General features: G+C 43.7%; 1 protein-coding gene across 4 annotated transcripts in view; it reads right to left on the reverse strand.

Annotated features, from left to right (window-relative positions):
- plekhb2 (pleckstrin homology domain containing, family B (evectins) member 2) overlaps positions 1 to 16,752 on the reverse strand; it is a 38,647-nt gene extending 21,895 nt beyond the window's left edge. Inside the window, exons 1-6 of one of the 4 annotated variants that reach the window (XM_041215569.1) lie at positions 16,668 to 16,752; positions 10,318 to 10,375; positions 9,255 to 9,407; positions 8,525 to 8,627; positions 7,679 to 7,718; positions 4,342 to 4,428 (exon numbers count right to left, since the gene is read on the reverse strand). In XM_041215569.1, the coding sequence (XP_041071503.1) occupies positions 4,342 to 4,428; positions 7,679 to 7,718; positions 8,525 to 8,627; positions 9,255 to 9,407; positions 10,318 to 10,354 (420 nt within the window). In that variant the 5' untranslated portion in view covers positions 10,355 to 10,375; positions 16,668 to 16,752. Of the gene's footprint in view, positions 1 to 4,341; positions 4,429 to 7,678; positions 7,719 to 8,524; positions 8,628 to 9,254; positions 9,408 to 10,317; positions 10,376 to 16,091; positions 16,113 to 16,492; positions 16,531 to 16,667 lie in introns of those variants that run through there. The other 3 variants (XM_041215588.1, XM_041215578.1, XM_041215564.1) reach the window with 3 other exon arrangements.
- Between the last annotated feature and the right edge of the window lie 7,348 nt (positions 16,753 to 24,100).

A 24,100-nucleotide genomic window follows, 5' to 3' on the forward strand; every position in this document is an offset into this window, starting at 1 on the left:
GTTTGGTTGTAAGAGTTGCCTGAAAGAAGACATATTTAGATATCAGTCCATATTTGGGCCCCATTCCAGACTTTTTTTGGTCAGGGTTAGCCTTAGCCTTCAACTCTCGAGGTATCAAAAAGACACAGTGGGGCTATTCACTATTCACATGGGAGTTTGGTTCATGTGTGCCAGGGTACATCCACATGCCAGTGGGACTAAGGGCGTAAACTCTGAAAAGATCTGGAGTACAGTCCAAAGGTGGACTAATGCCCAAATGTCATCTTTCCAGCAACTCCTGCAACCAAACCACTTGCCTGGATGAGAGCAGCTCCAACACTCAAGAAGCTTGACACCATCCAGGATAAAACAGAATCACAGAGCAGAAGAGGCCCTTCAGCCCATCAAGTCTGCACCGACACGTGAGAAACACCTGACTAACCGACCTCATCCAGTTTACCAGCCTTGAATGTTATGACGTGCCAAGTGCTCATCCAGGTACTTTTCAAAAGGATGTGAGGCAATCCGCCTCCACCACCTTCCAAGGCAGTGCATTGCAGACCGTCACCACCCTCTGGGTAAAAATGTTTTTCCTCACATCCTCCCTAAACCTCCTGCCCCTCACCTTGAACTTACGCCCCCTTGTGACTGACCCTTCAACTAAGGGGGACAGCTGCTCCCTATCCACCCTGTCCATGTCCCTCATAACCTTGTACACCTTGATCAGGTTGCCCCCTCAGTCTTCTCTGCTCCAACAAAAACAACCCAAGTCCACCCAACCTCTCTTCATAACTTAAATGTTTCATCCAGGCAACATCCTGGTGAATCTCCTCTGCACCCCCTCCAGTGTAATCACATCCTTCCTATAATGTGGCGACCAGAACTGCACACAGTACTCCAGCTGTGGCCTCACCAAGGTTCTATACAACTCCAACATGACATCCCTACTTTTGTAATCTGTGCCTCGATTGATAAAGGCAAGTGTCCCATATGCTTTTTTCACCACCCCACTAACATGCCCCTCTACCTTCAGAGATCTATGGACACACACGGCAAGGTCCCTTTGCTCCTCAGAACTTCTTAGTGTCGTGCCATTCATTGAATACTTCCTTGTCAAATTACTCCTTCCAAAGTGTATTACCTCACGCTTTTCAGGGTTAAATTCCATCTGCCCATTTGACCATCCCGTCTATATCTTCCTGTTGCCCAACAACTCAACCTCACTGTTAACCACCCGGCCAATCTTAGTGTCATCCGCAAACTTACAAATCCTACCCCCCACATAGTCATCTATGTATAAATGACAAATAATAGGGGACCGAGCACAGATCCCTGTGGTACGCCACTGGACACTGGCTTCCAGTCAATAAAGCATCCTTCTGTCATCACCCTCTGCCTCCTACAACTAAGCCAATTTTGAATCCACCTTATCAAATTACTCTGTATCCCATGTGCCTTTGCCTTCTTTATAAGTCGCCCATGTGGGACTTTGTCAAAGGCTTTGCTGAAATCCATATAAACTACATGAACTGCACTACTCTCACCTACACTTGATTGGCACCACATCAACAAACATTCACTCCCTCCACCAACACAGAGTAGCAGCGTTATGTACCATCCACAAGATGCACTGCAGGAACTCACCAAGCCTCCTTAGACAGCACCTTCCAAACCCACAGTCATGACCATCTGGAAGGACCAGGACAGCAGATATACGGAAACACCATCACCTGGAAGTTCCCCTCCAAGCCACTCACCATCCTGACTTGGAAATATATCGCCGTTCCTTCACTGTCGCTGGGTCAAAATCCTGGAACTTCCTCCCTAACAGCACTGTGGTGTAACTACACCACATGCACTGCAGTGGTTCAAGAAGGCAGCTCACCACCATCTTCTCAAGGGCAATTAGGGATGGGAAATAAAATGGCCTAGCCCATATCCCATGAATGAATAAAAAGTTATGAGTAAACCACAGGACTCGAAGCACTCGATGAGAAGGATGAACCAACCTGTGGTTAACCTGTGGTTAACAAAGGCTGTCAAGGAGAGAGTCCAATCAAAAAATAAGGCATATAAAGCGTCAAAAACTAGTGGTGGGCCAGAGGATTGGGAATTTTTTTTTTTAGGAACCAGCAGCAGATGACTAAAAAGCTAATAAAGAGGGAGAAAATTGATTATGAAAGTAAATTGGCAAAAAATATAAAAACAAACAGCAAGAGCTTCTACAGGTATATAAAAGAGAGTAACGAAAGTGAGCGTGGGACCCTTAGAGAATGCGACTGGAGAACGGATAACAGGGAACAGGGAAATGGCAGATAATTTAAACATCCCAAAGATATCAGACAAGCAAGGAGCTAATAGGAGGAAAGCTCTTTTAACAGTCTCTATCACGAGGGACGAAGTATTTTACAAACTAATCGGACTAAAGGCAGACAAGTCACCAGGACCTGATGGCTTGCATCCAAGGGTTTTAAAGGAAGGGCTGCAGAGGTAGTGGAGGCATTGGTTGAAATATTCCAGAACTCTAGATTCTGAGAGGGTCCCAGCAGATTGGAAAACCGCTAATGTGATCCCCTGTTCAAGAAGGGAGACAAAAAGCAGGAAAGTATAGGCCAGTCAGCCTAACATCTGTCATTGGGAAAATTCTGGAGTCCATTATTATGGAAGAAATAGGACATTTAGAAAAGTTTAACACAATCAAACAGAGTCAACATGGTTTTGTGAAAGGGAAATCATGTTTGGCAAATTTACTACAGTTCTTTGAGGATAATAACAAGTTGTTAAAGGCGAACTGGTAGATGCAGTGTATTTGGATTTCCAGAAGGCATTCGATAAAGTGCCACATAAAAGGTTATTGCACAAGATAGGAGCTCACAGTATTGGAGGTAATATATTAGCATGGATTGAGGATTGGTTAACACACAGAAGACAAGAGGGTTGGGATTAATGGGTCTTCTTCAGGTTGGAAAGACATAACTCGTGGAGTGCCACAAGGATCAGACCTAAGGTCTCAATTATTTACTATCTATATTAATGACTTGGGAGGAGGAGGAAGAGTGTAATGTATCCAAATTTGCTGATGATACAAAAATAGGTGGGAGGACATGTTGTGATGAGGACATAAGGAATCTGCAAGGGGACACAGACAGGTTGAGTGAGTGGGCAAAAACTTGGCAGATGGAATTTAATGTAGGAAAGTGTGAGGTCATGCACTTTGGTAGGAAGAATCAAAAGGTAGACTATTATTTAAAGAAAAGAGAGACTCCAAAAAAGTGTAGCACAGAGGGATCTGGGTGCTCTTGTGCATGAAACACAAAGTTAGCATGCAGGTGCAGCAAGTAATTAAGAAGGCAAAGAGAATTTTGACCTGTATTGCTAGAGGGTTAGAGTTTAAAAATAGGGAAGTCTTGTTACAACCATACAGGGTGTTGGTGAGACTGCACCTGGAGTACTGTGTACAGTTTTGGTCCCCGTATTTAAGGAAGGATAAGCTGGCATTGGAAGCAGTTCAAAAGAGAATCACTAGGCTGATTCTTGGGATGAAGGGGTTGACTTATCAAGAACGGCTAAACAGGTTAGGCCTTTATTCATTAGAGTTTAGAAGAATGAGGGGTGATCTTACTGAAACGTATAAGATTCTGAGGGGACTTGACAGGGTAAATGTTGAAAAGGTGTTTCCACTAGTGGGGGAATCTCGAACTAGCGGACAGTCACAGAATATGGGGACACATTTAAAATTGAGATGTAAAAGAATTTCTTCTCTTAGAGGGTAGTGAATGTCTGGAATTCTCTACCCAAGAGAGTTGTGGGGACTAGATCACTAAAGTATTAAAAGAGGAGGTAGATAGATTTTTGAAATATCAGGGAGTTGAGGGCTATGAGGAGCTTGCACAAAAGAGGAGTTGAGGCCTGGGGCAGATCAGCCATGATCTTATTGAATGGCGGGGCAGACTGGGGGGGCCGAATGGCCTACTCCTGCTCCTATTTCTTAGTCCTTTGTTCTTACATTGCTGTGGATCTAGAGTCACATGTAGGCCAGACCAGGCAAGGACGACAGATTTCCTTCCCTAAAGGACATTCGTGAACCAGATGGGTTTTTATGGCAATTGATGATAGTTTCATGGTTTCCGTTACAGAGACTAGCTTTGTATTCTAAATTTTTCATCAGCTGAATTTAAATTCCATCAGTTGCTGTGGTGAGATTTGAACCGATGCATCCAGACCATTAGCCTGGGCCTCTGGATTACTAGCCCAGTGACATCACCACTACATCACCATCTCCACAGCAAAAAAGCATGCGCGAAACAGAGATGAGCGTCCAATGCAAAGGGCAATGCCAGTTTGTATGGTGGCTGCATTTACCTGTGCTGGTGCTGTGGGATAAGTTGTGTAGGGTGGGGGAGCAGAGGCATAAACAGCATCATCCAACAGAATTTCAGGACCAGGGTTCTGTAATGAGTCACAAGGTTTATTCTTAAAATTCGTTAAGAGACTAAAATTCCATTAATGTAACAAATGCTACAACAAAAAAGTGCTAAAAAATAACAGTAGTCTGATGATTTTTAACCCTCTATAGGATCCTCTTTAAAAACTACAACCAGTCATTCAGAGCCATAAAAACAAAAAAACTGCGGATGCTGGAAATCCAAAACAAAAACAGAATTACCTGGAAAAACTCAGCAGGTCTGGCAGCATCGGCGGAGAAGAAAAGAGTTGACGTTTCGAGTCCTCATGACCCCTCGACAGAACTTGAGTTCGAGTCCAAGAAAGAGTTGAAATATAAGCTGGTTTAAGGTGTGTGTGTGGGGGGCGGAGAGAGAGAGAGGTGGAGGGGGGGTGTGGTTGTAGGGACAAACAAGCAGTGGTAGAAGCAGATCATCAAAAGATGTCAACCGCAATAGAACAAAAGAACACATAGGTGTTAAAGTTGGTGATATTATCTAAACGAATGTGCTAATTAAGAATGGATGGTAGGGCACTCAAGGTATAGCTCTAGTGGGGGTGGGGAGAGCATAAAAGATTTTAAAATATTTAAAAATAATGGAAATAGGTGGGAAAAGAAAAATCTATATAATTTATTGGAAAAAAACGGAAGGGAGAAACAGAAAGGGGGTGGGGATGGGGGAGGGAGCTCACGACCTAAAGTTGTTGAATTCAATATTCAGTCCGGAAGGCTGTAAAGTGCCTAGTCGGAAGATGAGGTGTTGTTCCTCCAGTTTGCGTTGGGCTTCACTGGAACAATACAGCAAGCCAAGGACAGACATGTGGGCAAGAGAGCAGGGTGGAGTGTTAAAATGGCAAGCGACAGGGAGGTTTGAATCATTCTTGCGGACAGACCGCAGGTGTTCTGCAAAGCGGTTGCCCAGTTTACGTTTGGTCTCTCCAATGAAGAGGAGACCACATTGGGAGCAATGAATGCAGTAGACTAAGTTGGGGGAAATGCAAGTGAAATGCTGCTTCACTTGAAAGGAGTGTTTGGGCCCTTGGACGGTGAGGAGAGAGGAAGTGAAGGGGCAGGTGTTGCATCTTTTGCGTGGGCATGGGGTGGTGCCATAGGAGGGGGTTGAGGAGTAGGGAGTGATGGAGGAGTGGACCAGGGTGTCCCGGAGGGTGATAGACTGTCCACCAATATCCATTACAAATCCACCAACTCCCACAGCTACCTCGACTACAGCTCCTCACACCCCGCTTCCTGTAAGGACTCCATCCCATTCTTTCAGTTCCTTCGCCTCCGTCGCATCTGTTCCGATGATGCTACCTTCAAAAACAGTTCCTCTGACATGTCCTCCTTCTTCCTTAACCGAGGTTTTCCACCCACGGTCGTTGACAGGGCCCTCAACCATGTCTGGCCCATCTCCCGCGCATCCGCCCTCACGCCTTCTCCTCCCACCCAGATACATGATAGGGTCCCCCTTGTCCTCACTTATCACCCCACCAGCCTCCGCCATTTCCGCCAACTCCAGCATGATGCCACCACCAAACACATCTTCCCTTCACCCCCCCTATCGGCATTCCGTAGGGATCGCTCCCTCCGGGACACCCTGGTCCAGTCCTCCATCACTCTCTACTCCTCAACCCCCTCCTATGGCACCACCCCATGCCCACGCAAAAGATGCAACACCTGCCCCTTCACTTCCTCTCTCCTCACCGTCCAAGGGCCCAAACACTCCTTTCAAGTGAAGCAGCTTTCACTTGCATTTCTCCCAACTTAGTCTACTGCATTCATTGCTCCCAATGTGGTCTCCTCTACATTGGAGAGACCAAACGTAAACTGGGCAACCACTTTGCAGAACACCTGCGGTCTGTCTGCAAGAATGATCCAAACCTCCCTGTCGCTTGCCATTTTAACACTCCACCCTGCTCTCTTGCCCACATGTCTGTCCTTGGCTTGCTGCATTGTTCCAGTGAAGCCCAACGCAAACTGGAGGAACAACACCTCATCTTCCGACTAGGCACTTTACAGCCTTCCGGACTGAATACTGAATTCAACAACTTTAGGTCGTGAGCTCCCTCGCCCATCCCCACCCCCTTTCTGTTTCCCCCTTCCTTTTTTTTTCCAATAAATTATACAGATTTTTCTTTTCCCACCTATTTCCATTATTTTTAAATATTTTAAAATCTTTTATGCTCTCCCCACCCCCACTAGGGCTATACCTTGAGTGCCCTACCATCCATTCTTAATTAGCACATTCGTTTAGATAATATCACCAACTTTAACACCTATGTGTTCTTTTGTTGTTGACATCTTTTGATGATCTGCTTCTATCACTGCTTGTTCGTCCCTACAACCATACCCCCCCTCCACCTCTCTCTCTCTCCGCCCCCCACACACACACACACCTTAAACCAGCTTATATTTCAACTCTTTCTTGGACTCGAACTCAAGTTCTGTCGAAGGGTCATGAGGACTCGAAACGTCAACTCTTTTCTTCTCCGCCGATGCTGCCAGACCTGCTGAGTTTTTCCAGGTAATTCTGTTTTTGATTCAGAGCCATAGCCAACTCACTCATCAGTTACCCTCTGTTTCATGCACAAAGCCCATACAGATATATTGCACATAAACCACAGTGGAGCATCAAATCCCCTAAAGATCGCAAGTTTATAAGATATTTGAGCTACTGTATAAAATTACTCATGATCAGTGGCCAACAGGTCCTATGTACACACACCAGTGCTAGCCACTCCCTTGTGTACACTGTTATGACTCATGCCATTTTGTTTCATCCCAACTGAGGCCATGACTGATTTCACAGTCCCTGCACTTAAGATGGAAAAAAACAAGCCCAGGGCTCCTACTTACAAAGCATGGATGTTGGGAGAGCACAGCCTCATATTCAGTAACTATGGTAAAAGAGCTGGCTGACACCCATCAAGTAGCCTAGTGAATGAATTGTGGGCACTTGGCAAAAGTAGCGTGTGCCGGAGTTGCGTTGATAATGGAGCCATATGCCTGCCGCTGTGTGAGAGGTAGAAGGAGGAAACAAAATATTCAAAGTATTCAAAGCTAAAAGTATTTTGCTACTCTGGCACTCCTATATGCTATATGAGCAAAGATGGCCAACCAAACTGCTTGAAAGAGAAAAGGTTTAGGGGGCATTTTTGTGTCACAAGCAAAATCTTTGATGGTTCCCACATACTCCTATTACTCAAAGCTCTGCCCAAAGCAGATTATCACGAGCCCAAATGATTTTCAACTTACTGAGTTTGTCTGTGCCTCTTGAAAAGCAAGTTTCCAGGCCCTGCATAAACCATGAACACAGGCATTAGCAGAGAGTTCAAGAACATTCAAATCAGTTTCTATTTCACAAGCAACTAAAATACAAGTAATTTGTGATTGAGTAAACCCCTGCTTCATTAATGCAATATTCAGAAGTTTTAAAAATTACAAATTAAGTCACATATCTCCCGTGGTGTAGCTCAAAGTTAGTCAGAAAGGGTGCAGCTTCTTAATAGGTATGGAATGTTATGCTATTTAACACAATGTGCACTTCTGCTGCACAGCTGTCCCCTTTGAAAGTCACAAAGTCTAACCGCTGCAGATACACAGAGCTTTTAAAGAAAAGCTCGAACTGAAGTCCACTAAAGATCGCAAGTTTATAAGATACTTGAGCTACTGTATAAAAATACTCATGATCAGTGGCCAACAGGTCCTATGTACACACACCAGTGCTAGCCACTCCCTTGTGTACACTGTTATGACTCACGCCATTTTGTTTCATCCCAACTGAGGCCATGACTGATTTCATCCTGATCGCATAACAGTCACTCGCCTACAATTTTCAATATCCCTCTTCAGGGAAGAGGCGAGAGGGCATGAGCAACACACGAGAGAGAGAGAGAGAGAGAGAGAGAGAGAGAGTAGAGTGCAAACAAGCGAGAGTGACAGCAGTGCGAGCGCGAGCTACACAAGGGAGGGGGAGAAGAAACAGAGAGAGAGAGAGAACTCAAAAAAGGAGAGATTTTGTGTTGAGATTCCAACACAGAACAAATCAAACTTTTCACAAAAAATGTTGAGAATAGGGGTAAAATGTAAAATAAAACTTACAGGCAATCATCAGCACTTTCAGCACAGAGATTGATGGTTCTTTCATCCCTGCAAAGAATCTGGAGTAAACAATCTCTTGGTTTTCCTTCTGGAGGGTGGAAGTCTAATTTGGGAACAAATAATAGCTGAAACCAATGCACAATCCAAAGAAAACTAAATAGAAGTGAACTACTTCACTTAAAAGCTACAGCAGGCAGTTCAAGGCTCTTCCTGGCTGGTATCTACTTAAGTGTTTACACTGTAGCTTAGTCTTTTTTCATTGAAAATCTGCAGAAAACGCACGATCAAAACTCTAGGGAAATACAGTCCCACTGACTTTCAGTGACACTAGTTACCTTGTTTTTCAGAGTAGGCCTGAAATCAACCAAAATCCAAGCGTTTAATGTGGCAAAGAAAAATCCTTCCAAGTGCCTAGCTGGACCAGTCCCAAAGTAATCCAGACTCAGAGGTAGCTTTTGAGAGTAACAACTTCAAGTTCACAGCAGCTAAGCTGCAATTGGATCATGTGGCAGAGATGCCAAACTGATTGTCCGGGTTGTGTTACAAATGGGTGACACCTTGACTGAGCTGAAGGCGATATCAAGCGATATGGGAAGATGCATGGCATAAAACAAATACAGATGGGCAACTTTCTAATAAACTTAAAAATGGAAAATTAATGGCAAGTGCAGCTTTAACACAGGACTGACTAAACACCCTTGTCATGTTGAAGTCGATAAACTGGAAATACCTCTGCACTCATATCCAGACCGGATGTTAATACAATCCACTTTCATATGGATCTTATCTTCCATGTCTTCCCGCAACTGATCATCATAGTAAAAGAGCTGGCCATTGGACCACAGGTCAAACCAGTTGTTCTTCCATCGCTTTAAAATAGTACCTGAAACAAGTTAAAATAGAAAAATCAACTGCTGACGTTTTTCTCATCAGTGTTGCTTACTCAAGACCAAACAGCCATAAAACATTTATTTGGTCCAGGAGGACGTGAACAAACCTAACAAGCATTACAATGGCGGCCCCATCCCAAGTACAAGAATATTGATCCAAACCAACTTATCACACGCATCCATGCCAACCTCTACAATGCCAAGATTCCTAAGAACGCTACATGCCTATGATACTCCTGTTCCAACAGTCATTTAAACAACATTCAAAATACAGAAAAACACCGTTGTCAAAAAACAAATAATTTGTCGGATTGTTAGTAACAAATTGCACGAGGGGACATATGGGCAGCAACTTGTTGTAGAATAATAACTATCTTTATAATGTGTGCCTTTCAGCATAAGATGTATCACACAGCTGCCATTGATAAACTATAATATCCCACATTCAAACAATATCTTTCCAAAGGTTCCAAGAGAGGCAATTGCAAATAGTACAAAAGCAAGTTCATTTCCTAACGGTCCTCCAAATAACCCAACAGGAAAGGCTGGCACGGATAATGCAATAGTACAGAGGGGCCTGAATAGCATAGGTTTTCAATTAGTGTTGACTTCCAGAGCTATCGCAAGCGTGGAAGTGTCTAATGAAGGAGGGAAAGAAAGAAGGAAACAAAGATTTCCAATAGAAATATTAGATATTGAATAGCATCAAAATAAACATGTTCAAGCTATAAAACCTCTAATGCCGATTGAGCGGTTTAAAATGGTTGGTACCAGTCAAATCTGGTTTAAATTTCTCTCCAACTACATTTGCTCTTTCCAATCAATCCTACCAAAGCTCACAATCTACAGTTAAACATCAACATCAATCACTTTACATCATACAGGTTGGTAAGTATAACTCACTCTGCCGAAGCAGCCATCCACTCTTAACGTAGGCCATGTCTGGAATAATAAAAAGGGTCTGTGGAAAGAAATGAGAAAGATTGAAAATGAGAAACATAAAAGCCCCACCTTGCCATATAATGTTTACTAGGCACATGAAAATATGTGGCATGGAGAAGCGTGCATTCTTATAACAAACAACTTGTAGCTTTATCTCAAGTTAATCAATATGGAAGCTGAAAAGCTGCAAATAGCAGAAACCAGGACAAAAATCAGAAGATGCCAGAGATGCACAGTACAAATAAAGAGGAGAAGAAATGCAAGAGACATAACACTTGCCCTTTTACGCCCTCATCACCCAAGGCCCCAATTACTCCTTCTAGGTCAAGTATCTTTCAATTTAGTATAGTATATTCACTGCTAACAATGTGGTCCCCTCTACATTGCAGAGACAAAATCCAAATTTGGTTCCAGTTATGGGACACCTCAGTTTTATTCGCAAGCATAACCGAGTTTCCGATGGCCTGTCATTTTAATTCTCCATCTTGCTCTCACGCTGACATCTCTGTCCTCGGACTGCTGTACTGTTCCAGTAAGGCTCAGCATAAGCTACAGGAACAGCACCTCATCTTTCAATTATAGCCTTTTGGATTCAACATTGAGTTCAACAATTTCAGACTGTAAACTTGGTCCTCCATTTTGTTTCCTTTTCTTTGTTTCATTTTTTTCTTTTTCTTTCAGCCAAAACCACACCTGCTCTAGGCACATTTTTTGTTTTTCTTTTCCCATCACATTCCCTTTGGCCCTGTCAGATCTGCTCTTCTGTCATTTAATCTCTCCTGTCTTCCACACTATCGCAGACCTTCCTTTTGTCTTTGCCCCACTCACCCCTTGCTCAAAACCTTACACGTCTCTAACTTTTCCAAGTTCTGATGAAAGATCACAGGCCCGAAATGTTATCTCGTTTCTCTCTCCACACTGATGCTGCCTGACCTGAGTTTTTTTTCAGCATTTTCTATTTTTATTTCAGATTGCCAGCATCTGCAGTATTCTGCTTTGCAAATAAAGAGAGCATGGCTAAGAGAGGTCAGCCTCATTATATGTGATATCAACACTATCTGTCCAAAGTAGGTAAAGAAAGTCTGGCTGCAACATATTGGACGCCTTATAACAACAGTGACCACCATTGATACTGATTGAAACAATAGTGATTGTGTAATTCCATCCCCAGCTTGTTTCTGTGATTGAATACAAAGTCCAATTTCTTTAAAGCTTTGAAGAAGCCAATTTAGTCAAAACTTATTTGATGGCAAGAGAACGAGGCCATGGTTCCTTCAACTGAGATATGGGAAACAGGGTCAAGTCTACACTATTTCTAGCAGTCATTCCCTTCCTAACAGCACTGTGGGTGTACCTACATCACATGGACAGCAGCTGCTCAAGGCAGCAGCTCACTACCATCTTCTCAAGGCTAATTAGAGATGGGCAATAAATGCCGGCCTCATTAGTACACCCACATCCCATGAAAGAATAAAACAAAATTAGTTTTGCAACTGGGTTGCTTGCCAGGTCATAACAGAAGGGATTAAGGGTCAACCATGTGATATGGGGTTAAAGATGCATGTCGGCCAAGCCTAGGAGGGATGACAGATTGCCTGCCTTGTTGAGCATCTTTCTTGAGCACAAGTCCTGATTGTCATTTTGACGTCTTCCCTTTTGTGTTTTTTAAACTATTATTTACACTACCCTTTCCATCTGACCCTCCCCCTAAATTTAGGAAGAATTGCAGGTTTGTATGAAAGTTAAAATCCTCCCAGGTGCAAATGCAATCTACAGGATATGACATGGTAGACATTATTGAGACATGCCTACAAGATAGTCAGAACTAGGAACTAAATATACCAAGTTATAAAGATCAACAGGAAAGATAGGGAAATGGTAGAGGGGGAGGAGCAAGTAGCCTTAGTAATTAAGGATGAAATCATTTTGAAGGCGGGTATAACAAGATGTAAACAGGCAGTGGAGATATTATGGACAGAATTAAGAACAGGAGAGGATTTAAGACTGTAGTGGAAGTTGCATATAGGCCCCCAACAACTGTACAATAGTTGATTGTATAAATGCAGAGATTAGACAAGTAAAGGCAGAATGGTTTTATGGGGGGGGGGGGGGGGGATTTTAACTTTCATACAAGCATGCAAATGAGGAGGAGTAGGCCATTTGGCCCCTCGAGCCTGCTCCACCATTCAATATCATGGCTGATCTGATTGTGGCCTCAATGCCACCGTACTGCCTAACCTCAATATGCTTTGACTCCCTTGTCACAGTTTGGAACAAGTAGACTTCAACATGCCCGAGAGGTAGTGAATTTCCTGAGTGTGCCCAGAGTAGTTTTCAGTAACAATATATCTCAGAGTCAACAATAGGTCGGTTAGATATTAGATTCAATGAGTAATGAGCCAGATTTAGTTAACAGCCTTTCGAAGCATGAACTTTTTTCAAACAGCAATCACACGATCGATTGCAACAGTGTTTAAAAAGGGACAAACGCAAAACAGCTACTAAGATTCTAGATTCAGGTTACGCTGACTTGTATTCAATGAGACAGAGACTACCCACAGTAAACTAGAAATGGACAAAATGTCAGATCAGTGAGAGGTGTTCTAAAAACAATGTAGATGATACAAAAGTAGGTTAATATTTGTCTATTCACAAAAAGTGAAAACTCAATTCATCCCATGGCGAATGAATGTACTTATCAAGTTCGTATTGGAGAATTTTGCTGTTCAAAAGAATGATGTTTGTGCAGGCGAGTTGCCAACACAATTCTAAACTAATCCCATTGTCCTTTGCTCCTCCCTGGAGTCTTAAAGCATCATCTGTTTCAACTATTTATCCTCTAAAGGTTATGACAGTTTCTGCCTCAAAATACTCCCCAAGGCAAAGCACAACTTATTCTGATAACCTCTGTCTACATAAATTCCACAACCCCAACAACTTCTCCCTTCACTCGGTGAACTCGTACTTCAACAAGAAATAGTATTTCCCTATTCACCCGACCAAAGCTCAAATTTTAAAAATCTGTTAGATCTCCCTTTAGCCAAATCCCTTCCGGTGCAAGGAGTCCCAATATCTAACTCTTCAAACCTGTTGTTTCTTAACTCAGATTTTGGGATTCCCTACAGTGCTCTATGGATTAACAGTGTCCTTGTGCAGGAGTTTATCAACTGCTTCACTAAAAGATTTGCCTTTATACTTTCCTGGACCACCCATAAAAATTCTGTAGTAAGTTTCAGACTGAGGAGTAACTCACCTCCTGTCAGCCCAAAACCTGTCCACCATTTATAAGGTACAGTACAAGTCAGGAGTGTGATGAAATACTCTCCACTTGCCTGGATGAGTGCAGCTCCAACAATACTCAAAAAGCTGGACCACATCCAGGGTAAAGCATCCCACTTGATCTGCACCCCATCCATCATCCTAAACATTCACTCCCTCCACCACCAGCGCACACTAACAACAGTTGTGTACTGTCTACAAGATGCTCTGCAGGAGCTCACCAAGGCTCCTTAGACAGCACTTTGTTAACCCACAAACTCTACCATCTAGATGGACAAGGGAGCAGGTGCATGGGAACACCACCACCTGCAAGGTCCCCTCCAAGCCACTCACCATCCTTCTCTGTCACTGGGTAAAAATTCTGGAACTCCCTCGCTTACAGCACTGTGGGTATTCTACACCACATGGACTGCAGCAGTTCGAGAAGGCAGTTCATCACCATCTTCTAAAGGGCAATTAGGGATGGGCAATAAATGCTAGTCTTGCAAGCGACGCTCTCATCCCATGAACTAATTTTAAAAAGCACCTTTCACAATTTCAGGACATCCAAAAGCACTTTACAGCCATTTAAGTAATCACTGTTACAATGGAAGAAACACAGCAGCCACATTGTGCACAGCATGCTTCCACAAACAGCAATGTTAATGACCAGATAACCGGCTATAGCAATGTTAGGTGAGGGATACTACCACTTTCAAATGATGGGAAAAGCTCATAACGAGGTGTCTGGTTTTTCCATCCGTTGGATGGCCACTTGAGATGGTGAATGATAAAATGAGATGCCTTCTGAAGAGATCTTAGTGGGCAGGTTGTTGTAATGTGTTTTATAGTTAGGAGCTCATGGCCACCATGCACTTCGGGCGATTCCCCATCTTCCACTTATGCAGCAGGTGGCTGCACCATCCATACCCTGTGCACATTAGGTTGACTATTCACTGTTGAAGGTGGTCAACCAGAGACCTTCGCTTTTAGGTCAGTGATGAGGTTTTTTTATGCAGTTCTGTCCATCTGGATAGTGGCTTGTTACCAGCTGTATGACTACTAACTGCCATTTCCCCAGAAAGATCAGTACAATTTTAAGCACTTTCTTGGTATGTCCAGTTAAAAATTAGCCCCTGCTCTTCTTTGGAAATTGCAGAGGAATGTTTTACATCCACCCGAGTTGGTGGTTGGGTTAAACGTTCATCTGGAAGGCAGCACATGTCACAGTGCAGGACCTGTTCAGAAGTGCACGGCATTATGTCGTCAGATCTCTAGACTGGGACTTGAACACACAACCTTCTGACACAAAGGCAAGATTGCTATCACTAAGCCAAGGTTAAAATCCCTCTCCCTAATTCTGAAACTAAATATGCTGCTGTCTGGGTCTTTATAAACCTATACACTCAAAGAAAGATGCATCTGACCTCCTGGGACTCTCCATCAAAAGCCTTCAGCACCGCCTCACAAGAGTATACTTCAATCATATTTTCGAACCTCAGTCTCCCTGCATGTGCATACACAAGTTGTGTTTTCAATGTGTTAGCCAATCTACATCCTCCTGAAGCCTTTTGTAGTTTCCCCCCTCACCAGTTATCAAACCTCCAAACTTTTGTAGTTGCAGATTTTGGCACCGTCAACCCAACATATCTGACACAAACCCAAGATTCCAAATTCAATATGCAAGTGCTGAACAATAAACTTCTAGCCTGATGCTTTAAAGATATTTTTAAATATGTAACTGATTCTCAGCTCGAGCATTCAGCCTTGATATCAACCATTGATAAAAGTGCATATTCTATTGCTCCAACATCACAGATTTATTCCAACTAATGCTGATGTTCAAAACCGTACTAACATAAAATGCCGGTAGGTCACTGTTACAGGATGTGTGCGGTAGTTGATTTTTTGAGTTCCGGATTAAGTGTGGAATTTCTAAGGGATGAATGCATGCAGTAAAAAGCGATAAATTAACAGTTGCTTTTGTGACACTGGGGATAAGTCACATTTGGGTCTAGTGATGGGTAGTTTGGCTCTGCATCGGCCTGGATCACAAATGATCTACGAGTGACTCATGCTAGCATTTGGTGCCCAGAGTCAAGGTGCCTTCATCTCCTTCCACTTACGTTATTCAATCATCTCGATTAAAAAGCTGGCTTGATAATGATAAACAATTATAATGGTTATGAAGTTACACTGTGCATTAAATAAAACAAAACCAGACTGACAACTATTTATTCCGGGAGTGAATCTATAAACTGGTCTAGGTGACACCATGGTGAACTGTTCGTTCCTCACAGTTTGCACCCGATTCCTAACATTACATCAATTTCTTGAAATATAAAAACACAAAAACATCTACATCATGTGGTATAAGAAATAAACACTACATTTACAGTTTACTTTTTGGGGGAAGGAGGAGAAGAGGTGGTGGGGAAATTATATTTGTTTCTGGGAGAAAAATTATCCAGACTCACATGACATCGTCACATGACGACAGTCACACAAATAGAGCCAAGCGCCTTCTTCCTCCTCGTCCTTGTGTCATAATAAAGCTCCATCAAGCCTGGGTCAGTATTTTTTTAGAAGCGTAGGAGGAAGTCAATCAGGCCCTGGAGCCTGTTCTGGGACCGGATAGCCCATTTTAAAGTACACACAGAACGCGTAAATCCAAAAGGGATCAGTTCGCATGTGTAAGAAGTGAAATCAGTCCGCCTGCTTTACGAGTCGGCTGGACGAACAGATACGTAAATACAAATTCTGGCCTCTGACCCCCTCTTATTGCTGTCGATTTGCAATGATGATGATGGAGGTGGGGGAGGGGGGAAGAGAGAGCGAGAGATACTAGAAGCAAAAACAATAAAATCTCAATCCATACATTAAAGACCCCTTTACCAAGCCTTGAACGCGCTGCGAACCCGGCGCGCTTTTGATACAGTAACAGCTGCGAGCCCGTAATTGACACAGGCAGGAACATTCCAAATTAGAACCCTAATACGCCAATGTAACGCCATTCTGTTGCCGCCGCTTCCCCTCATTCAGCTGCTCCTTACCCTGTCACAGCCTAATGCAGCCACTACCACTCTCAACCTTTAGCTCAACTTGTGGCGTTTCACTTATGGCAAGTCACGTTCCCCCCCCCCCCACCCCCCCCAAGGCCGCAGTATCCTCTGGGAGTTGTAGTCTGCTCCACCCAGTTCCCCCCTCGCCGCCAGGGATAGAGAGACTACATTTCCCAGCCAACGCCGCGAGACCTTCCTCCGTGGTTTGAGAGGGTGAGGGAAGAGTGCTGATGATGTTTCCAGCTCAATGTTAAATAGCTGCCCTCTTTTGGCGCCTCCAGGAGGTGTTTATATTTTGGGACGGATATTTCTCCTCTTCGGAAAACTTGCCTGAGGCCTCTATCAATTTGCCTATAGATGCATTTCAGGACAAGCTAGACAAGCATGTAAGGGAGAAGGGAATAGATGCTTCCAATGGTAGGTTTAGATTAGGAAATATGGTAGGGGCTCGAATGGAGCATAAACACCAGCATAGACTGAACAACAAGTTTCTGTGCCATATTTCCTGTGTAATCTAGTAAGAACCTGGATCTGGGTTCCAGGTGTTTATGGGCCAATTAACACACCGCTATGGATATATGTGTGAACCGCATACATTCAGATTCAGCCTCCTGTCCGTATTACAAGCGACCTTCGTGATTCCATGGGATAAGAGCAAACCATCTTCCTGACCCGGTGGTGCTGATCCATTTAGATAAACCAGGTGTAGAAGGAGAGAAAATGCCATTAGGTATTTTAAAGTTCTTATTGAATAGTGGGAATGCTATCAAAAAGCCCCAATTGGAAGTCTTGAGGGATACTCATCTATATTCCAGTACCAAGCCAGAAAAGACAACCTTTTCCAATGTCACCAAGGCACTATGGTGGCAGTCTCAGCTTCTGTGCCAGATGAGCAGCCAGAGGCTAATATAAAAAGCAGAACCACAAAGGTAATGATCTCCGGATTAATAGTTGAGCCAAGGCCGAATTGGCATAAAATCAGAATGTGTGGCTCAAAGATTAGGGAATTAGGAAAAATCTTGGGAAAGAGGGAGTTGTACCATTGGTACACACCTGAACCGTGCTGGAGCCAGTTTACTGGCGGATCGAATAACTAGGCAGGGCATTAAACTAAATACTGGGGGAGGGTTCATGTGAGGGGAGATTTAAGTTAAAGTGAAAGGACAAGGCTATAGTGCAAGGTAATGATATGGCTAATGATAATCAAAGTGCGACAGGAAGGGACAGAGCATACAAACAGGAGAATGCACCAGCAAATAAGGTCAGAGTAGAGAAAAATGTAAAAAGTCAGAATTAAAGGCTCTTTATCTAAAGGCACACATCATTCATAACAAGATGGGTTGAATTCATAGCACAAATAGAAATAACTGAATAAGATATGATAGCCATTATAGGGACGTGGTTGCAAGGTGAACAAGGCTGGGACTTGAATACTTATGGGTATTTGATATTTCAGGAGGAAAGGAAAAAGTGGTGGGATAGCTTTGTTGATAAAGTATGAGATCAGTACAATAATGAGAAATCTTATTAGTTCAGAAGATCAAAATGTCAAATCAATTTGGGTGGAAATAAGAAATAGCAAAGGAAAGAAGTCATAGGTGGGAATAGTTTATATGTCCCCTGACAGTAGCCCGCTTGATTGGCACCACATCCACAAACATTCACTCCCTCCACCACCGACGCACAGTAGCAGCAGTGTCTACCATCTAAAAGATGCACTGCAGGAGCTCACCAACCCTCCTTAGACAGCACCATTCAAATCCATGACCACTACCATCTAGAAGGACAAGGGTTGCAGTTGGTTGGGAACACCACCACCTGGCAGTTCCCCTCCAAGTCACTAACCATCCTGACTTGGAAATATATCACTGTTCCTTCACTGTCGCTGGGTCAAAATCCTGGAACTCCCTTCCTAACAGCACTGTGGGTGTGCCTGCACCACATGGACTGCATCTGTTCAAGAAGGCAGCTCACCACCATTTTCACAAGGGCAACAAGGGATGGGCAATAAATGCTGGGCCAGCCACCGAAGCCCACTTCCCATGAATGAATTAAAAAAAAGACAGAGTATGCATCAATGCATCAAGAAATAATGGGGCCTTGCAAGAAAAGTACTGCAATAATCGTGGGTGACTTTAATCTTCACAACGATTGGACAAATCAAATTGGCAAAGGTAGCCTTGAAAATGGGTTCATAGAGTGTAATTGGGACAGTTTCTTAGAACAATACATTCTGGAACCTACCAGGGACAGGCTATTTTGGACCTGGTAATGTGTGATGAGACAGAATTGATAAAATACCTCATAGTAAAGGATCCTCTAGGCAAGAGTGATCATAATATGATACCATTTCACTTTCAGTTTGAGAATGAGAAATGTGGATAGAGATTGGTTAGGTGAGTAGGCAAAAATGTCGCAGATGGCATATAATGTGGGAAGAGATAAGGTTGTCCATTTTGGCAGGAAAAATCAGGATATTATTTAAAAGGAGAGAGACCACAGAATGCTGCAGTGTAGAGGGATCTGGGTATACTTGTGGAATGTTAGCCTTTGTTGCAAGGAGGGTGGAGTTTAAAAATAGGGAGGTCTTGCTACAACTGTATAGGGCATTGGTGAGACCACAACTAGAGTAGTGTGTACAGTTTTGGTCACCTTACCTAAGGAGAGGCTTTCTTGCATTGGAAGCAGTTCAGAGAAAGTTCACTAGGCTGATTCCTGAGGGCTTTTTGTTTTGAGGAAAGGTTGAGCTGGTTGGGCCTATACTCATTGGAGTTTAGAAAACTGAAAGATGATCTTATTGAAACATATAAGATTCTAAGAGGGCTTGACAGGTTGATACTGAGAGAATATTTCCTCTCATGGGGGAATCTAGAATTAGGGGACATAGTTTCAAACAAAGAGTCTCCCACTTAAGGTGGAGATGAGGTGGAATTACTTCTTTCAGAGGATTGTTAATGTTTGTAATGTTCTTCTCCAGCAAGCAATGGAGGCTGGGTCACTGAGTATATTCAAGGCTGAGTTAGAGTTTTGATCGACACAGAAGGTAAGAGTTCTGGGGGACAGGCAAGAAAGTGGAGTTAAGGCCGTAATCAGATCAGCCATGCTCAGAATGCAAGCTTGACACTGAAATTGGGTGCATCGAAACTACCCTGCAGGATAATAGCTACCCTGATCAGATCATTGCTCCCTGTGTATAGCAGATACTCCCAAATGGGCCTAAGACTTGAAAAGTACCTCAAATTATCCTGGAAGGGTAAAGTAACTCAAAAATTTGAGCAACAGGTGAAGATCACTGTTTCACGCTGCTACTCTCCAGTGGCAACAGGAGCTGTGTTTTCCTCTAACAGGATGCTGCTGTCAAGCCAAAAGGACATTCTGCCTACCACATAAATGAGTAATGTGGTATATGAATTTCAGTGCTGGTGTAATGCCAGGTATGTAGTCATATGTCCTAATGACTGGCCGGATTGTATCAAACAGCACACCCCTTCAGCTGTTTGCAATAGGCAGACTATTGACTGTACTCAACCAACCCATTCTTGCAAAACTCAGAACATAATGCCTAATGTTAGGTGTGATTCAACGATTGGACAGTATTTGCTAAACAATCCTGAGTGTGCTAAGAATTACACTAACAATCAATTTAAGATTATTAGTTGGCTCAGAAGGTCAGGCTCGTTTATACTTGCTAGAAACTACATATATCCATATGCAGGGATCTGTCGTCTGCAGGCTAAAGGAATATGTCCAAATGTTAGACCTTTATTTGAATAAACAAAACTATGGGGAACAATAGCTCCCTGGTGCTTTCGCCATGACAATGTCTCAACCAATCAGTGCTGAATCAACCAATCAGCATCCCTTTTCTCGTGTAGTATAAATTGTTATTTCCTTTGAGATTTGACATTCTTGTGCCTGTCCTGATGAGTGCAAGACAAAAAGCTTTGACAGAATGTCTCTTTTTTTCTGCAATACTCAAGTTCTGTACCACCAAGGGACTATTTCTTTTTACCAACCCTTTCTTTCTCCTCTCCTTCCTTGATTTGATGAACACATTTTGGCCTAGGACCATACACCCCTCTTCAGTTTCATTCAGTTCTACTCTCCATTATAGAAGAATACAATAGGTACACAGCACAGAAGGCGGCCATTTGGTCTGTCATATCTGTGCTAGCTTCCTGCAAGAGCAACTCAGCTAGTCCCCATAGCCTAGCATATCTTTCTTTTCAGAAAATTATCCAATTTATTTTTGAAAGCCATGACTTACTTTCCCTCCATCATACTCTCAGCAAGTGCATTTCATATCCTAAGCACTCGCTGTGTGAAAAAGTTTTTCTTCATTATGATTCTGGTTCTTTAGCAATTTCTCTACTGAAACACTTCACACCACCACCACCACCCCACCCCCCAACCCCCGATCCCTCTCTGCCCTTTGTACAATTGCAATCATAGATTTTATTAGGGTAATTAAAATTTCCCCTTAGAACTACACTCTCATTGTTGCACCTCTCTGTAATTCCCTTGCAAATTTGTTCCTCTTTTTCTTTTTCAAGAGCTGGTGGCCCAGTGAATACATCCAGTAGTGTAATGCCATCTCTACTGTTACTTAGCTGTAATCTAATGGCTTCTGTCCTTAACCCCTCTAAGACATCCGTGTTCTCCAGCACTGTAATATTTTCCTTGATCAATACTGCTACCTCTTTTCCTTTCTTCCCTTCCCTAATTTTCCAGAACACATTGGGCCATAACTTCGAAGCTCCAGGGCAGCGTGTGCAGAGGGTACCCCAAGGATGCTCTCGGGAACCCCCCCAACTCCAGAAGCTCCCAGGTAAGGATTGCACAGCAATTGCCTTGGAAGTTTAAACTTCCTTTGGGCAATTGCCCTGCATTGGGAATCATCCAAATATACAATTTAAATATGCAAACTTGTGATGGGTCTGACCGTCATTCAGGACTAGTTGTTCAGAAAAAGTTAGAAGAATTAAATTCACTTCTATCTTCTGGGGAACTATAGCACTAACCCACCCCGATTCCCCACAGGACAGCCCCATGCCCCCATGGGGCTCCCCCCATGTACCCAGCAACCCCCCACTATCAACCCCAACTACCCCCACTCTCCCACTATCCCCCAATGACTTTCCCAACTACCACACCCCCCTTCACAAAGCCCCAATGGGACACCCTCCCACCCCACCCAGACTACTTTCCCCAGCAACCGCCCAAGCCAACTCCCACCAGCATGACCCATCCTGCCTGCATCCCTGGGCCCAACCGGACCCCATCCCCCTCACACACCAGCGCCCCCCCCGGCCCCACGTTTGCACCAAATCCTACACTTACCTTCTCCCTGGCTTGTAAAAGTGGCTAGACTTTTAAACTTATCTGCTTTATGGCAGCTAGTGCTGTAAAAAAGGGGGAGTGGCTTACTTGTCTTCGACTCAGCTGCCCTTGACTGTAGACCTCAGGAACCCACTGCGCTATACAGATCTCACCTGGCCTGAGTCGGAAGGTTGGGTGAGATAGGATTGGCTGTATTTCAAGGTAACTAGTTATGAGTGAAGTGGCAATCCGACTCAATTGCCACTCCACTGCAAGTTACGGGCCATTGTATCCAAGAAAATCTAGTACCCATCCTGCCCCATATTGAACTAGGTTTTTGCCATGACATTATATTTCCAAGTGGCTACCTGTGCCTGCAACATGCCAGCCTTATTTCACCACACTCTGTATTCTCACATACATGTATACTAAGCCCTTATTGCAGTCCTTCTTACTCTAACATCATCTTAATATTCCTTACTCTAGTGCTTTCTGTCTCTCTTGATCCTTTGGGTATCGTATTTTCTTCCTTTTCCATGGTTAAATCCTGCTTCTAAACCCCTACCAAATTAGTTTAGACTCTCCCCGATAGCACTAGCATCTCTGTTGAGTTGCAACTCTTTTTTATTCATTGATGGGATTTGGCCGGCACTGGCGATTTATTGGCCATCCCTAATTGCCCTTGAGAAGTGGTGGTGGGCTGCCTTCTTGAACGCTGCAGTCCATGTGGTGTAGGTACACCCACAGTGCTGTTAGGATGGGAATTCCAGGATTTTGCCTCAGTGACAGTGAAGGAACGGTGATATAGTTCCAAGTCAGAATGGTGAGTGACTTGGATTGGAACTTCCAGGTGGTGGTGTTCCCATGCATCTGTTGCCCTTGTCCTTCTAGATGATAGCAGTCATGGGTTGTCTAAGGACGGTTGGTGAGTTCCTGCAATGCATCTTGTAGATGGTACACGCTGCTGCTACTGTGCGTCAGTGGTGAAGGATGTTAATGTTTTTGGATGGAGTGCCAATCAAGTGGGTTGATTTGTCCTGGGTGGTGTCAAGCTTCTTGAGTTGGAGCTGTACTCATCCAGGCAAGTGGGGAGTATTCCATCACACTCCTGGCTTGTGCCTTGTAGATGTTGGACAGGCTTTGGCGAGTCAGGAGGTGAGTTACTCACCTCAGGATTCCTAGCCTCTGACCTGCCCTTGTAGCCACAATATTTATATGGCTAGTCCAGTTCAGTTTTTGGTCAATGGTAACCCCCAAGATGTTGATAGTGGGGGATTCAGCGATGGTAATGCTATTGAATATCATGGCGTTATGGTTAGATTCTCTCCTGTTGGAGATGGTCATTTCCTGGCACTTGTGTGACGTGAATGTTACTTGCCATTTGTCGGCACAAGTCTGGATATTGTCCAGGTCTTGTTGCATTTGGACACGGACTGCTTCAGTATCTGAGGAGTCGCGAATGGTGCTGAACATTGTGCAATCATCAGCGAATATCCCCACTTCTGACCTTATGATGGAAGGAACGTCATTGATGAAGCAGCTGAAGATGGTTGGGCTGAGGACACTACCCTGAGGAACTCCTGCAGTGATGTCTTGGAGCTGAGATGATTGACATCCAACAACCACAACCATTTTCCTTTGTGCTAGGTATGACTCCAACCAGCGGAGAGTTCCCCCCTGATTCCCATTGACTCCAGTTTTACTAGGGTCTCTTGATGCCACACTCAGTCAAATGCGAAAGCCAATCCCAACGCCCCAGGAAGCTAAAGCCTTCTCTCCTGCAGCATCCCTCCAGCCACATATTTATCCTCTCAGCCACCTCAAATGGTATCCACAGTTCGAAAGTTCTGTTACTTCCTCCCACAAAAGTTTACTCTGCCCACACTGCAAGTTTGTGTGTGTGTGAAAAGAATGGCATCATTCTTCTGGAAGTAAGTTTTTATTTGGAGCCTTGTTCAGATCTCAGTATGACAACAATATGTGCTGCAAGCTGCAGTTGTACTATGCGCTCTGCTGCAGTATGGCCATCTACAGTCAGCAATCTCAGAACTGTCAAAGTGTTTTACATAGATCAACAGTTAATGCATTTCAGATTTGGAGGAAAC

This window comes from Carcharodon carcharias, chromosome 2 (assembly GCF_017639515.1).
Source record: "Carcharodon carcharias isolate sCarCar2 chromosome 2, sCarCar2.pri, whole genome shotgun sequence".
NCBI lineage: Eukaryota > Metazoa > Chordata > Chondrichthyes > Lamniformes > Lamnidae > Carcharodon > Carcharodon carcharias.